This window comes from Rhincodon typus, chromosome 18 (assembly GCF_021869965.1).
Source record: "Rhincodon typus isolate 14 chromosome 18, sRhiTyp1.1, whole genome shotgun sequence".
Taxonomy (NCBI): domain Eukaryota; kingdom Metazoa; phylum Chordata; class Chondrichthyes; order Orectolobiformes; family Rhincodontidae; genus Rhincodon; species Rhincodon typus.
The window spans coordinates 21,113,805-21,131,013 of record NC_063349.1 but is presented as its reverse complement, the minus strand read 5'-3'; the positions used below and the strand labels follow the sequence as shown (position 1 = coordinate 21,131,013).

The 17,209-nt window shown below is 38.2% G+C and overlaps 1 protein-coding gene across 1 annotated transcript in view; it reads right to left on the bottom strand.

Annotated features, from left to right (window-relative positions):
* LOC109920177 (voltage-dependent L-type calcium channel subunit alpha-1C-like) overlaps positions 1-17,209 on the bottom strand; it is a 656,132-nt gene that overhangs the window by 338,622 nt on the left and 300,301 nt on the right. The window contains exon 10 of the mRNA XM_048607862.1: positions 16,766-16,856. Coding sequence (XP_048463819.1) covers positions 16,766-16,856 — 91 coding nt within the window. The remainder of the gene's footprint in view (positions 1-16,765; positions 16,857-17,209) is intronic.

Here is a 17,209-nt window from a genome sequence, read left to right as displayed (position 1 = left end):
CATTCTTGTAAACTTCTTCTGGACCGTTCTGAGCCAAGTTTTCCAAGTGTGATCTGATAATAGCCTTGCATAGCTTCAGCAGTACATCCCTGCTGTTGTATTCTTGCATTCACTTTTTTGAAGATCCTGGGATGTAGTCCATGAAATTTCTCAGTATTTCCACGGTGATTGTAATTTTCTTGACTTCCTTTCTCCCTTCCAATTCCTGATTTAATCCTTCAATACATTATGCTAAGACACAGCTTAGAGGAACAACAGTCCAAGGTATATTATGTGCATTCTGGAGACAAATCAGGACTCGTCAAGACTAATTCAGTCAGCAAAAGTGTTGCATGAGAAGTCCAAATATCAGTATGATAAGATTTCAAGCATTAGCATGGAAGACATTATACGCAAACTGCAGAATGTGCACTGCTTGTGTACTGAGTAAAATAAGTGTGGCAGCAAGTGAACAGCCTTTTGCTGTACAGTAATTGCTCTTCTGGTTCCTCATATTAGGTCAAATAATCCAAGATGGCAGTGGAGTATGGCCCGAGCCCAGGGCTCGTCCGCTCCGAATGCTTTTCTTTTGTTTTCTCTTTTCTCATTGTTTTTCTTCTTTTTTATTACCTTTTGTGAAGACTTTGGTCGCGGCAATGGCATCGGTGGCGAGTTTGGGTTCCCAGCACCTTCTGCGTCAACGAGTCCAGCGCCGACTCATGGTTGCTACTGTGGAGGTGAGTTTGGTTCCTCATGGCATCTGCATCCAGCACAGATTCAGATTCATGAAGGCGACAGCAAAGGGGTGCATGAACTCAATATGAGACCTGGTGGTACAGGTTGTGGCTGCATTAGCAAGGAGGGCCTGGAGGTGCTCTTAGTGGCAGCGGCGTTGAGTTTGGACTAATCTGGGACCTGGCAGCATTGCTGACTGCTGCATTGGTGAAAGAGAGATGGAGCCGAAGAATGCAGTGAGAGGATTCATGGCTGGTTGCTTCAGGTCCATGATTGAGCACTTAACAAAAAGGGCTGTGAAGTTGATCTTTATTTTTCTGCCTTTATATTCTATGTTTTGGTTTACTTTTCTGTCGTTTAAAAGGGCACTTGAGAGTGACGATACTATATAACAGTTTTCATTGTATTTTGTGACAAAACACACGTGACAATAAATACATCAAATCAAATCAAATACTGATGATATAACTGACTTCCGCAGAAAAGTAACTTCATAACTGCTGTCAGGAGAGCAGGCATTGGCCTACATGCTGTACCTGAGTATGCTCATGCACTAGGTGCTCAAAGGAGTTTAACGTTTTGTTCTTGTGGTACTTTGAAATTGCATGAGATGCGTAAACATTACCTATGTATGGTAAAGTGAATCATCACCATGAGGATGCCTGTTATCCTGATGAAACCGTGTGTTTCCTCTGCCTGTATCTCTTTGAAATGACTGAGTGCAATTATTCAACTCTTCTGGTGAAAAGCGCAGAAAGTGACACTCCTTTTTCAACAGTGGATGGTGAAATGCGATATTTTGGAAATCTCCTTGTTTCATACTTAAGGATCCTGATATGAAGAAATTCAAGGCTTTTATCATCTTTAAAGCTACTGACAATGTTGTCATTTCCTTGTTATAAGGCTGTACCTCTGCTTGCAACTGATGGCATCTTATTCACAGTATGCATTATATCAGCCTACTCAAAATGGCACCTAACACAAACCTCACTAGAAGTGTTCATGCATTGTAGAGGTGGTATTCTGGAGCCAAAACAATATGCTAAAAGCACTGAAAACATAAATACTATGCAACTGAATTTAATGGCCACATTTCTGATTACGTGTCGTTACTGGCAAAATCAACCAGCTTTTCCACTGTGAATCTGTTGTTTGTCTTTAAGTTTTCAACTGAGCCTATGAAACAATAATATTGGGCTGACTTCTTTGCTGTATGGTGATGAGTTGGGTTTTGGAAAGACAGGAAAACTGGGTAAGGGGGATGTGTCAGAAAGGGAGACCAATTTCTTCCTTGCGCAGCCACTCACTGGGTGTCCAATTAAGAGCCACTTCCCAACCCCAAAGTCTGGCAGCCCTTCCCATTAGTGAGGCTTCCTCAATGACTGCTCTGTGGTGCATGAAGCTATACTCTCTCCTGACCGTCCCCAAGCATAACTGGCCACCCACCAGAGGTGGGGCATCATTGCTGCAATATACCGTGACTCCCAATCTCTATTGGTCTTGAATGTTCAAAACTAACTCACCTCCTCTTCAAGGATGCCTCAGCATTAAGCTTCCTACTAATCACCTTGGAGTTCACAGATTATTTGTGTTTTGCAATTAGTTTTGTAAGATATTTGTCAATGAATCACTAGCTAAGCATAAGATTTTTTTCAATCATGGTACAAAATATCTCTATGTTCTCATGTTCACTAGCTTCTCCAGATCACACCAACTATCAGCTGAGAAAGTAAAAAGAAACAAGTTGATTCAACACTGTGCTGATCATGAGACAACTAGCAAAGGACTCTGTGCTATTTTAAAGAAGACACTACTTTGAATGTGCCATGACCAACGCTGAAATAATGGGGGAAATCATACCCATATTTTAAGCATTTTTGACATGTCAGTGTCATACACAGTAATTTACAAACTATTATTTTGCTTATTTTTGTCATTCCATTTCAAGATGTAACTCTTGGAGTGGCAATGAGTTATTGGTCTAGGCCACATCAGTGCTCATCACAAGAAATTGTCAAAGTTCAAACTGGTTTAGAAAACACAGAGCTGATTTTCAGCTAAATACTTTTCCTTTAAGACCAATATTTTCAGTCATATTAGAAACAGTATTTAATCTTAACTTAAAAAAGTAAAAATATTAAAATAATTTGCATCAATTAAAACAAACATAAAAATGAAAACATTGATTATAGGAGAAAGAATAAAATAACGTAAATAGGAGTTGGAGAAATGGAAGAAAGGATAGAGAATAGTGTTTCAAGTTTTTGCAATGATTTACAAGAGCTTTTCAAGATTTTCTTTCCTAGTAGACTGTTATTATATATAAATTGCAAAAATATCTTTATTACTTCATTCTACATGGCCTGTAATTTTTAAATGCACAGGCTGGGAACTTGAGAATTCATTTCCCATAAATGGGTGTATTGTAAAATAAATATTGCAGATACATTTGATAGAACAAATTAATTTACAACTGAAATTTAAATTGAGAATGCTAATAAATCATGTAAATGAATTACACTTAATATTCCAGTCTCAGGTTAGTTTGGTATATCATGTATGTAATGTTATTAACATTAAGCAATTGCCATTAACTTCTACAGAGTGACGTATCCTCACTTACTGTCCCTTACAAAATTACATTTGGAAAAGTATTAGTTTAAGTGATTTTGTTTTCTTGATAAACAAAAGACAATTAAGCTTACTGAAACCAAAATTCTAGGTGGATAAAGGGGAAATGGCAATGAAATGTATCACTTCTTCGACACACTCATACAGATTAAATAAAAAAGATATTACTAGAGAGTCAACAGTATTGAAAATGATAAAGGAAACGTTAAAGGAAAGTTGCAAATTTTCTTCCTACGTCAAAGATTTTTGACCACTACAAGGTTGAGTTTAACACTGCTCTTTTTCCTTTGGGTTCCCAAATAATTGTCATTAGCAGTTTGCTCTGTATCTGCAATCTAAAAAAATCCCTACAGTTAATGGCTAGGACTGAAAGGTGGAGTGAGAGCGTAAAAATGACAGTAAGGAGTTAGCAAGCATGAGCAAAATATTGCAAGACAGAAAAGTACATCGGACATGAACTGTAGATGCCTGCCACAGCGTGGTGCTGCAATATAATGTTTCAGCAGTAAATCACATCTGAGAGTTAACTGTGCTCAAATATCATGCCCTACATTTTAATTTTCTGTTCTTTAAATAAATACCTATTGTCATCTCACACTTGGTCTTGTAGATATTTTTAATCAGCCTGGAGCAGGTTGGTATTGAACCCAGGCTTACTGGGCTCTCGTAACCATTGATTAGATACTCAGCTAATCAAGTGCACAGCATTTATTTTCTCTCCAATGGAGTATATTGACGTTGAAAGCTTCAATTGACATGTTGCTATCCAGGTATTGTCCATTTATTTCAGATGAAAGGTGTTCCTGTCAGAACTAATTAAGTCTGCTTTATTGTACAACACGTGGACAATTTTTCATTCCAGTCTTACTCAGGATCCGAACATTATCTCTTTTCCTATAACATTGATGACTGCATCAGTGCCATTTCCTGATCTTGTCCAAATTGGAAAACTTCATCAACCTTGCTTTCAATTTTCAATGTTCCCTCACCTTCACATTGTTTACTACGGACTCTTATCTTGCTTTCCATGACTGCTCTGTCTCCATTCCTGGTGATAGACAATCAACTAATACCTACGATGAAGTCCACCGACTTCAACATTTTCTTTCTTTGTATCTCCTTCCAGATGACTTCTAATACGTGTTCTATTCTATTCTCCCAATTTCTTATCAGATCTACTATCTGTTCCAGTTATATCTGTTGTGACATATCCTGCATTTTTCTCAACTGAATATTTACTTTCCCTGTGGTTGAACGGGCCCTTAATTGTGTTTTTTCTATTCACATCTTCCACTGTCATCCTATCCCTCCCCTCGCAGAACCAATGATAAGGATACTACTCAAACCACTCCAATAGCCTCTATATTCAATGAATTATTGTCCACCATTTCTACAACTTCCAGCATAATGCCAGCACTAAATTACACTGTGGTAACCCATCCTGGCTCCTTCAATACTCATGATCACCTCGAATGACAAGGGCAGCAGATGCACAGGAACTTCACCACCGGCAAGTTCGTTCTGAAGCCACACACCATCCTGGCTTGAAGCTTTATCACTACCATTCTTTTACTGACATTGGGAAAAATCCTGAAACTTCCTTCTTAACAGCACTATGCTGTCTCTACACTGCAAGGACTGCATAAGTTCAAAAAGGTAGCCCATTGCCAACTTTTTCATGGCAATTAGGGATGGGCAATAAATGATGGCCTAGCCAGCAATGACCATATCCCATGGACCCATTTTAAAAAAAAAATTATCTCCTCCATTATGCTTCCTGTATTCTGATAAGACCATCCCCTCTCTGACACCCTGAACAATTCCTCAATGACTTCCAACAACCCCACTTTCCCACAAAAGCCTTCCACGCAACTGAATGCAGCACCTACTTTTTCAACCTCTCATTACCTGGGTGCCAACATTCCTTCTGGATTAAACCATGCCTTATTCATACTTCCTTTCAAATTTTAGTACATTGCATTTATTGTGTACAATGTACTTTTCTCTATACAAGGAAGATTAGACACAAATTGAGTGACTCTGTTATGAAACAGCTCTAGTCACTCTGAAAGAATGAGCCAAGTTTCCGGTCACTTGACATTTAATTCCTTGCCCCATTCCTACTTTGACTTCGGCATCCTTAACTGTTCCATTGAAGATCAGTGCAAATTAGAGGAAAGGCACCTCACCATATGATTAGATACTTCCAGACTCCTTACTGAATTCAAAAAAATTCAGATTATAACTGTCAATTTATTTTCCCAGATAGCAACAATACGTGATGATTCTGCCTCTGTCTATAACTTTTTCTTTGTCGTGCCATTTGTTCAATACCAGAGAGCTCCCACTGAAGGATAGAACTGGAGCAGATATTTGAACACTTTTATGAAATTTAATTACAGAAATACACAACACAAACATCAGTTTCAGTCTCGTCCTATTCATAGGAGCATGAGTGAATCCTTGGTTATTATGTGTTATACAGTTAAACATAATATTCAATTAAAAGTTTATCCTCTCTTTAAATTAACTTAGATTTTATGTGTATAATGCATTACAACTTCTTACATTATTAAGTTCTTTCTGTTCATTATGATCCTTTCTTTGATAACATACTTAATTGCCTGTATTACCTTCATCCACTTCATACAATTGTCTTATTAACTGTTCTTCACACATTCCTCAGAGTAATTCACTCATTATTGTTGTTGTTCCAATTTTATCTGCTAAAGGTGCTTCTATCCTCATTCTGCCTTTCTTTGATTCTTCTGTTGCATCTGGACTATTTCTAGATCTAGCAATAATTGGGTCTGCTATTTTTTGAGTCGCTGGGGAATGCTTCACTCGAAAACTGAAGGAAATGACTGTTGTGCCAAGATTATTTTTAAAGCAGCAGGCATCTCTTCAAACAGAGTCTCCTTCTCCAAGGACCAAACATAATTTAGATCCATTTGGTCCAAATGAAACGTTTTACTACAATCTAGCAATTAGTACAGTAAGATGAGGCCTACACTCAGGTTAATGAATATTAAAGCTTTATTAAACACAACTTTATACAAGGGACGGTAAGAGGACACCTTACAGATTTTGCTCCCAGTTTCACATGATCCAATATCATTATAATGGTTTCTTATATACATGCTCAGTGTGTACTCTTAAAATAAAGTTTTGGTTAACCCTTACTCCATATCTCTTTGCAACTCATCCCCATTAATTATTTACACGTTACATGCCTTCCATACCTTCCCTCTCAAACCTTCCTGCAAAGTCTCTGCACTCTACAGAAAATACCTGTGAAGTGATTGTATTAAGCTGAAGTTATACAAAGTTCCTTAGAAGGTTTGGTGAGTGTTTGTTGCATACCAAACTGCTTCTTTAAGGATCATCTGTCCCTGTATACATCATTGATGGCTCTGTAGGCACCTCTTAAGCACCAATTTATGCAGATCATCTGGCCATTAGCTTTTTAGCAAAATCGAGACAATATTGTTTTTTGGAACAATGCCATTTGGTGTTCCGGTACGGTATGATCTTGGTTGTTGGGACGTCACAAGTACAGTGCCTCACACAAATAGTCTCTGATTCGCACCTGGGCTCCCTTTTTTCAAAATGGGTAGGTTGTGTCTTTGACTGAAGACACAAACTTATTCTGTCCTTTAATGTCCTTTCTTCTTAAGTATTTCTTTATGGTCTGGCATTCTGACATTTGGCATTATGTATGGGAAAGAGTTTCTTGTCCTTTTGAATCCGTGAGTACTTCTTTCTTAATGACAGAATATCAATGTTAAGTGTATTTAAGAGCTCTGGAAGCATAGTCAACTGGCCATCTGATCCCATCACGTGGATAATACGTTTGTCTGCTAAATCTAAAACCTTAGGAAACAGTCTCAGAATAAGGCGTAAGCCACTTAAGGTGTCAGTGAGAAGGTGGTGAATCTTGGAAATTCTCTACTCAGAAAACTGTGGAATTTTACTCATTGAGCATTTTCAAGAATGAAATTGATAGATTTTTAGATACTAATGAGGGCAAGGGATAAGGAGAACACATTGGAAAGTGGCACTGGTGTAGATGATCTGCTATATACTCACTGTTACATCTCGACAGGTTGAATGAACCACTCATGCTCCTAATTTGTATGTTCCTAGAATCTTCTCCTTACCTCCAGTAATTGATTTCCTTGGCAAAGTATGTAACATTGCAATTCACATTACTTTGGCCTAATTGGTAAATTTCCAAGTTCTGGGTAACCCATGCAAAACTTTTTATTCTTCTATGAGATGTGGGCACATTGGCAGAACCATTACCAATGCAGATTTTTTTCTTTTTCACTAAGGTATGGGCAAGCATTGGCAAGGCCAGCATTACTGCCCATCTCTAATTGCTATTGAGAATGTGATGTTGAACCATCTTCTGAAACTGCTGCAGTCTGTCTAGTGCAGGTACACCCATAGTACTGCTGGCAAAGACATGGAACGTACACTGGGTAGGGGACTTTAATGTTCATCAACTACATTATCAAATTCCTGGCAGTTACTACTGACTGGAAATTGAACTAGACTGGCCATATAAAAATACTGTGGCTACAATAACAGATCAGAAGCAAGGAATTCTATGGTGAATCCCAAAAACCTGTCCACTATCTACACAGTACATGTCAGGAGTGTGATGAAATACTTTTCATTTGCCTGGACGGGTGTAGCTCCAACAATACTCGAGACACTCAATGCCAGGGAGGAGATAACAGTCCACTTAATTAGCATCCCATCCAATACTTTAAACATTTATTCCCTCTACCTCCAATGCAAAAAGACAACAGTGCATACCTTCTACAAGATGCAATGCATAAACTTGCCTCAGTTCCATTGATTGAACCTTCCAAACACACTATCTCTATAGCCTAGAAGGACAAGGGTTGTAGATGTAAGGGAGCACTACCAAGACTTGCAGGTTCCCGTCTAAGTCACACACCAAAATGACTTAGAACTATATGACCATTTTTTCACTACATTCTCATCTGCATTGCCTGTATACTGGCTAATGAAGAATAAGCAACAAATGCTCAACTAATTAGAGATGCACACATCCTGTGAATGAACATTAAAAAAAAAATCACTTGTCTTTGCTATATTGTGAAGCATGCTGTACACAACTATCATGCAAGACAGCAGCTGTCCTTGATAATGCACCAGCAAAGGAGTACAGGCCGATGACCTGCAGGTAATCAGGCGGCTGTCATTGTAATGCTGTTAAGTGGTCTGCTCTGGCACTTGTGGTGTTGTGAGGAGTCATTTCCTCAGACATTAAGCTTGTTGTCTAGAACCCACTCCTTAGCTGGGAGATTGACTGGAAGAGTTGTAAAAGATTTGACTGGAATAGAGTGAATGAGGAGTCATGCTAGTTACCAAGGAAATGTATACATACATGGAGGAAGTTTTTCTTGTGTTCACACACCAACTGTACATTGAGTGCATATTATGTTTTCCTGTTAATCAGGTCTGTCAGTTGGTACTCTGATGGTCACATGGCACTTAGAGGAGTCCAGAATTGGTGCTGAATTCTATTTCCCTTTGTGTTTAGGTAGCTGTATCAGTGGTAGATATGATGTAGTCTCCTATCTTAATCATGAGGATATCTGCCTGAATGATGATGCAATAGTTTGCAGCCAAATGGAAGTTTCCACAGAGGTTCACAACTGAAACCTGAAATGATACTGATATGAAAATTTAGGGCCAATGTTACCTTAACAGCTACTGTAAGAGTTGCCTGGCTTGTGCATGGCGTCAGAAACCCACTGACCCTGTCCGTGACCAGCTCCCTGGTGAGTCACGGATTCCTTCTGCACTGGCAGATATTGCGGTAGCTTTGCCAGTTGCAGTATATTCTATAGTCTGGGTAGTATCTGAGTTTCCTCAATGGTTGTTCAATCAAAGTCTAATTTTACTTCTTTAGGTATTGATGCAAGCTCATGCCAGGCTTTTAGTAGCAAATAAACTATGTTTACCACTTTTCATGGTGGTAAGGCTACAGAACAGAAACCTCTGAGTGGTACAGGGTCCAACTTCTTTAAATCACAGACATGTGACTACAGAGGTCACAGTGACATCAATATTTACTTCAGAGGCCTATCTATATAATCATTAAACCCTAAATTTTCACCACTGAAGAAGATCTGTGCAATACCACCATTCAGTTGCAACAGCAAGACAACATCTTGAGATTCCTGTACTGTATTTTCAATTCTAGGATAAAGAGATGATTTATTCATTGGGAAGACTGTATAGTACAATCGCTTCTTCAAACAACTTGCTCAAGGACTGCGAGGAATAAAAAATCTCTCTAGAGTTTGCTGCTTTCATTGGAAGAGTTGCAGTCACGACTCCTGGGACTGCATCTGGAGTCATTATAAAACATCCTGAATGAAAAAAGAAAATCAACTTTATAGGAATTTCAGAATTGCCTCTTGTGACATCTGACAGTGTATCTGGATCATTAATCCAAAATGAACAATTTCCAAGCTCTCTCACAAAAGTAGATAATTCTCATTCTTCAATCCTGCAAGACTATTTCCTGCACGTGCAACGTTTCATGTTCCCTATATTCTTGGATAAACTCATCAGGTATGTCTGGGGTGCTGTTGAATAAAACTTTAAATCGACCACCTCTTAAGGCTCAATGTACTGGAATTTCCATCACATCATCAGTATTTAGTGCTTTAGCAGTGCTGATTATACAAACTGTCTTCACCTCAAGATGAGATGAAAGGTTCTTTTTTCTCTCTGAGAATATCAAAGGAATGTTGACACAGCGCATCAAGAACTGAAGAGTCAGGTACTACAGGTTATACTTCTGGAAAAGACAGAAGTAGCTCTGCCATATTATCAGATCCCATTGGACTAATGTCTTGTATTGATCATAGTATGGGCACAACCCCTGAACTGGTAAGGAACTTACCCTTTCTCTTGCCCTTCCCCTATGAAGCCTTCAGAAAAGATCTCATGATTTTGAGCCACGACAATAGTAAAATTGCTAAAACTTTGCTCATCCTCTGATTCATCACTGATAGCTTTTACGGGTCCCACTCCAAAGCCACGAATGCAAAGGACTCCCAAATCCCATCCGAGGCCACCAAAATTCTAAAACGTCTGCACTGGATTTATATTTTTTTTTCTTTATTCATTCACGGGATGAGGGCATCACTGGCTAGGCAGCATTGATTGCCCATCCCTAATTGCCCTGAGGGTAAAGAGTCAACCATATTACTGTGGGTCTGGAGTCACATGTAGGCCAGACCAGGTAAGGATGGCAGTTTCCTTCCTTAAAAGACATTAGTGAACCAGATGGGTTTTTCCAACAATCAGCAATGGAATCACAAACGTTATTGGATTCTTAATTCCAGGTATTTATTGAATTCAAATTCCACTATCTGCCATGGCGGGATTCGAACCCTGGTCTCCAGAATGTTATCTGGGTCTCTGGATTAACAGTCCAGCGATGAGACCACCACCATCGCCTCCCCTTATATATTTTAAATCACTTCTTTATGTGCAGCATGGTGGCACAATGGTTAGTACTGGTGCCTCACAGCATCAGGGACCCGGTTTGATTCCAACCTTGGTTGACAGTCTGAGTGGAATTTGTATGTTCTCTCCGTGGGTTTCTGCCAGGTGCTCCGGTTTCCTTCCACAGTCCAAAAATGTGCAAGTTCAACAGACTGGCCAAACTAAATTGCCCCATAGTGTCCATGGACGTGTAGACTAGGTGGAATAGCCATGGTAAATGTGGGGTTATGAGTTTAGGGTGGGATGCTCTTCAGAAGGTTGGTGCAGACTCAATGGACTGAGTGGCCTCAATCTACATTGTACAGATCCTATGATTCTGGTCAGATGTGTTATGTCACACCTTTAGGACAGGTGGGATTTGAATACAGACCTTCTGGCTTAGATGCAGGAACACTGCCATTGTGCTATAGGAAATTGAGTGTCCGATCCCTGTAGTAGCTTGTATTATGGGATAAGAAGACATTTAATAAAGAATGGTAAAAGCAGAAAGAATTATGACTGACTTGAAATATTCCCTTCTTATATATTGTAGGTGAGTCACAACTGACACCAAGGCAATCAGTTCCCAGTTACATCTCACAAAAGTTGAGAACCATTTGGTGCTCAAAGCTAGCAAGAGGTTGTTTCAGATAATCTCCCTTTCCTGAAAATAATTTACCCCAATTCAGGAATTGATTACTTTGTATTTCATATTGCTTTAGAAAATCTTGCCCCAGGTAAACAATCACAGTTGAGAAATGAACATATTTGGAAGAGAAATAAGTAAGCTGCCCAGCCACAGCCTATTGGAATACTATGTGACCCTGCATTCCCAATTCTTAATGTTTTGTAACTATTACTATTAAAAGATATAAGAAGGTACCAAAAATGAGTTCATTAAGACAGTAATTCACAATAGCGAACTTGAACTTTAATTAAAGTGAAGAGTAAGCCGCATGGTCAAAACAAGGGAGACATTGTCGGACTGAGATAGAGACAAAGTGAGTAACTGGAATTTTGGGGCAATGTGGGAATTTGGGGCAGAGGGGCAAACAGATGCTTTAATTAAGGTTTACTCCAAGAAATAAAAAGTTTCCAGCAAGAGGAGAGCGAGACAGCAAGTAAGATATGGATCAAGATGCCTGCTTATAGTTAGACCAACAGTGGGGTGAAAGAACTGGTTAATGAATAGGTTTGGTCAGTATTTCCAATTTTGATGCTAGGGAGACTAGAATACATGAGAAACAAAGCTAAATATTATGTTGTATGGAACATAGTATAAACCATGAGATGACAGCGGCATGCAGCATGAGAAATGCAGTTGTTATGGGTAACTTCAATCTATATATAGTCTAAGTAAACCAATTGAGCATGAAAACTGTGGAGGACAAATTTCTGGAGTGCGTTAGGGTTGGTTTTCTAGAGCATTATGTTGAGGAACCAACTAGAGGGCACGCTATTTTAGGTCAAGTATTATGTAACTTCCCCCTACCTGCATCCAACCTATCACCACCCTACCCATCCTCCCTCCTGCCTCCTTGACCTGACACAACCTGTCCATCTTCTCTCCCACCTATCTGCCCATCCATCCCACTGACCAATCCCCACCACTCTCTACCTACTCCTCCTCTCTTTTTATTTCCCCGCTATCTTCGCCCCCCCCATTTCTGAAGAAGGGTCCCGACCCGAAAGGGTTAATAATCTTGTTCTAAAAAGAACCTTGGAGGAATGTATGACAAAAGTATGATATTTTATATTTTATATTTTGTTTTGAGTGAGGTAATTCAGCCTGAAGCAAAAGTGTTAAATTTGAATAAGGAAAATTATGAAGGCACGAAATATAACTTAGCTGAGGACTGGGAAAATACATAAAAAGGCATAACTTTATATAGGCAATGGATATTATTTAAAGAAGTATTACATGAATTACAGCAATTATACATTTCTTCAAGATGCAAAAACTTTACGTAGATTAGTCACCCATGGCTGATAAAAGAAATTCAGGGTTGTATAAAATTAAAAGAAAAAGCCCATAAAGTTGTCAGAAATAGCAGCAATTCTGAGGATTGGGAGGTTTATAGAATATAACCAAGGAGAGCCAAGAAACAGATACAGACAGGGAAAATAGAATATGAATGCAGTCAAGCAAAAAACACTTAAAAGTGTCTATAGGTATGTAAAAAGGAAACATGCAGCTGAAATGAATGTGGGTCCATTATACACAGTGTCAGAATAATTTATAATAGAGAATAGAGAAATGGCAGAGAAGCTAAGTGATTACTTTGTGCCTATTTTCACTGAGGAATATACCAGAAAACTCCCACAACTAACGATTCCAAGTGGCTAGGGAAAATGAGGACTTGAAAGAAATTAGCATTAGTAAGAAGATTGTACAGGAGAAATTAATGGGGTCGAGTTTATAAATCCCAATGACCTGATGGTGTATATCCTAGACTGTTGAAGGAGGTGGCTAAAGAGATAGTCAATGTACTGTTGATTAACTTCCAAAGTCTTACAGATTCTGGAATGTTTCCTGCAAATTAGATGATAGCAAATGATACTCCATTACATAAGAATGGATCGAAAGAAAAACAAGTAAAAAATTTGTTAGCCTTACATCATTAATAGAGAAAATGAGAATTTATGACAAAGGATAGAATAAATAGATATCTGGTTGATAATGATCTGTTTGTAATGATCTGAAACAGTCAGCATGGAGTTGCAAATGGAAAATCATGTTTGATGAATCTGTTGGAATTTTTTGAAGATACTAGAAAATTGATAAAGGGGAGCTGATGGATGTAGTATACTTAGGTTTTCAGAATAAGGCAAGAATTTGACAAAGTGCTCATTCACCTGAATGGCTCCCTGTTACCAAGGGTCTGTGGTCAGTTTGCTCATCTTCCTTGCAGTCCCAATTCTCTCTGCAAAGCTTGCCAGAACCTTGTAATTGCAGGGGCTGAGGTTACTCAGTTTTAACCCTCGGGTCCTCATATCTGTCTCAGTTTTATTCACACCCTCCTGTCCCTTATCACAGACTAAGTTTGAATCACCTGGACTGGAGGATGTGACCACGCTCTGAAGTGTTCAGGTAATTTTCCCCTTCTCTGCAATGGTGCAATGTCTGCTGCTAAGACTCTAGCTCCTCCACTCAGATCTGAACTTGCTCGAAAACACTGTTTTTGCTTTGGATCACAATGGCGGCCAGCAGCTTCCAGATATGACAGCAACACCACATTGCCCATCCTGCCATCACTATTGTACTTGATTTCATTTATAAATTGACTACACAATATTCCCTACCCTTTATACTTCAATGTAATAATGTCTTGTTTTTATAAAGTAAAATGAAGAAAATCACTAGTATCAATCTAATTTTTAAGCAGTTATTGTCAAGAAAAAGGACAAGAAAAGACTAAACAAAAGCTGAAGACCTTATTTTTACTTTGAAGACTGGAAATATTCACTAGTTCTACTCACCAAACAGCTCCTTTCCTAGCACTTGTGTTATGCTGTGGTTTGTACTCCACTGCTGTTCTTACTGAAGGCTGGTCTCTCAGTCCATGCCTTTTATCTTCTCCCACTCACCTCTTGCTCTGGGGGGTTTACTTCTTGCAGTAAACTCTAGTTAAAGCACCACTATCCCACATTGCACCAAATTTCCAATTTGAATCAAATTTCCAATAGTATAGTCAGTACACTCAGCCGTTGTCTCACTCTGCTATTGTGTCAAATTGACCATGAAATGAACGAATCCCCTTTCACGTAAAAATCTGTTCAGAGAATCTGTCTATGTATCTGTCTTTACTAAGGAAGGAGATGCTGACCTGATGACTAGAAGAGAGGAGGAAACTGTCAGTAAAAGGGTTCAGAATTAACAAGTAGGAAGTGCTGGAGAGGAACTTGAATCTTTAAGCTGACAAAGCAGTGGGGGTGAATGAGATGATTCCAAGAATACTGAGGGAAATGACAGTCGAAATTGCAGGAGCATAGGCCATAATCTTCCCGCTGACTCAGGAGAGGTGCCAAAAGAATGGAAAATTGCAAATATCATGCCTCCATTCAAATAGATTTTTTAAAGACAAGACCAGCTACAGATCAGTTAGTTTAACTTCAGTGGTGGGAGATCATTAGTGATCAAATTAGAAATCACATGGATAATACTGAGTTCATTAAAAAGAGTCAGCATGGATTTCAAAAGGGGAAATCATGTTCAACTAACTTGCTGAAGCTTTTTAAAGAATTAATATAAAGAGATGAAGAAACAAAATATAGTAAACTATAGCTGGATCAAATTGTTTCATTTAATGGTGTTGTGGTAAGTTGGCATTTTTTTATGCTGAAGACTGGAAATTACACATTATGCAATTATCAAATAAACATCAAATATCTTCTCTAAACCATTTTAGTTGTCGTTGATCTGTTTATTTTTGTATTGATTAATTAAAATGGCTAACCAAAGACATTTAGTTTGGCCAACAGCTATCGTGACCTTCTTTAAATACGGAAATCAGGTTCAGATGATGTCCTCAGGATTCGATCTGTCATTTATATTGAAGCCTGAGAGGATCAGCAGGACCTCTCACCAGGCACAATCTATCAGGAACACTTTCTTCCTTAATTTAACAGCTAGACATTGCTTACTATAGATCCCATAGTCATTTTAGTTATGTAGCCTATTGATAAGGTCCAGCAATTAAGTCTGATCAAGCCTGCCTGCTGCAGCCACCATCCTCTTGTTTTGTTCTCGTATTCAATTTAAAATTGAGCCCTTTTAGTAAAAAGAGACCAAATCATCACACTGTAAAATGATTTTAATATCTGATTAATTGCGAATTGGTATTAGTGAATTGAGTTTTCTGATCCTGCAACTGAAGATACTGAATAACTTGATCGTGACGAATGCAGCAAAGTTGGCAGGGAAATTTCTGTCGATAAGTTTCAGTGCTGAAGACAAGGTTCTCCTCATTACTCAAACCTCCTGCATTCATAGGATGAGTTAAGAGTCCCAGGTTCAGAAACAGGAAGACTTCCTCTTTTATTTCTTATACTAATACTTATCTGAATCTTTCTTCAAAATATATTCCAACCTTGCATCCTAAACTGAAATACTGATTGAGGTAATTCAACAATTACTAACATTTTTATTCAAAAGCAAATGCTTGTCTGGAGATGAGAATGTAAATTTACATATTTATTTACAAGGTGAGCAAGATATGGGTGTGACCAGTGCTGGAGAGTGTTATATTTTTGATGACAGTGCTGAGGTCTATCGTACATATAGTCCAATAGAAGTCTAATCTACTTCAAAATTCTCCTGCTTCAGCTAAACAAAATGTTCACACTCACAAGGTGGGCTGCAGTAGTAAAAAGTCTTTTAAAACATTTATCTCAGCCATAAAAGAGGTTTCTAATCTTGTAAAACATGAAGGTATTTTATGCCTTGGAGAAGTATCCCTGAACTAACATTTAATTAAAAGTTTCATTTCTTCAGACTGGCCTGCATTTATACCCAGGGCATCAAGAGTCAAAACTCGATAGCCCTTCCCCCAGTAATCATTGTTGAATTGTTTTAATATTGAGGGGAAGAAAAATAGTGATTAAATAAAAAGAACATTCAATTTAAGCTAAACAGAAAGGTAATTGTTGCATGATATATCAGTTAATACAAGGAATTTGTATAATTCAAACTATGATATGTTTAGTTCATACCTTAAAAAGTCTACTACATTATAAATTCATCAGGTTGACACTCCCACCAAGAATATAAAGGAGAATTTTGAATTTGTTCCAAAACTGGGTCACTTATTATTGTGTTAACTTGAGCTAGAGCTGGATTACCTGGCCCTTGATGAACTTGTAGCTAAAATAGTAGACTTACCCAACCTTAGTGCAGCAATTCAAATCTTCTAATTCTGCACCAGCAACATTCTCGTGATTCACAGACTCAGTTTCACTAGTGGGCATGCTCACTACAGAAATGAATAGGTGAAAAAGGAATAAGAAACAAAAAAAACAAGATTAATGCAAAAGTATTAATACAATCTGAAAAATAATCAAAATCAATAAATCTATTGATGAATGATTAACTGCTGAGTGACCTTTTTATTGAATTGTAAGCATCAAATATCCCATTGCAGATCAAAAGTTAACAATACTCAAAATAATCAGATATTTTGAGCAATTTTATTCTAATTAAATACATATTATTCTTAAGGGAAAAAATGATTTTGTCAATCTTCAAGGTAAAAAATATGATGGAAGTACAAACTGAGCGAGATAAATGGCAGAAATCTAATTGAAGAGGTCAGTAGGTTTTTAATTA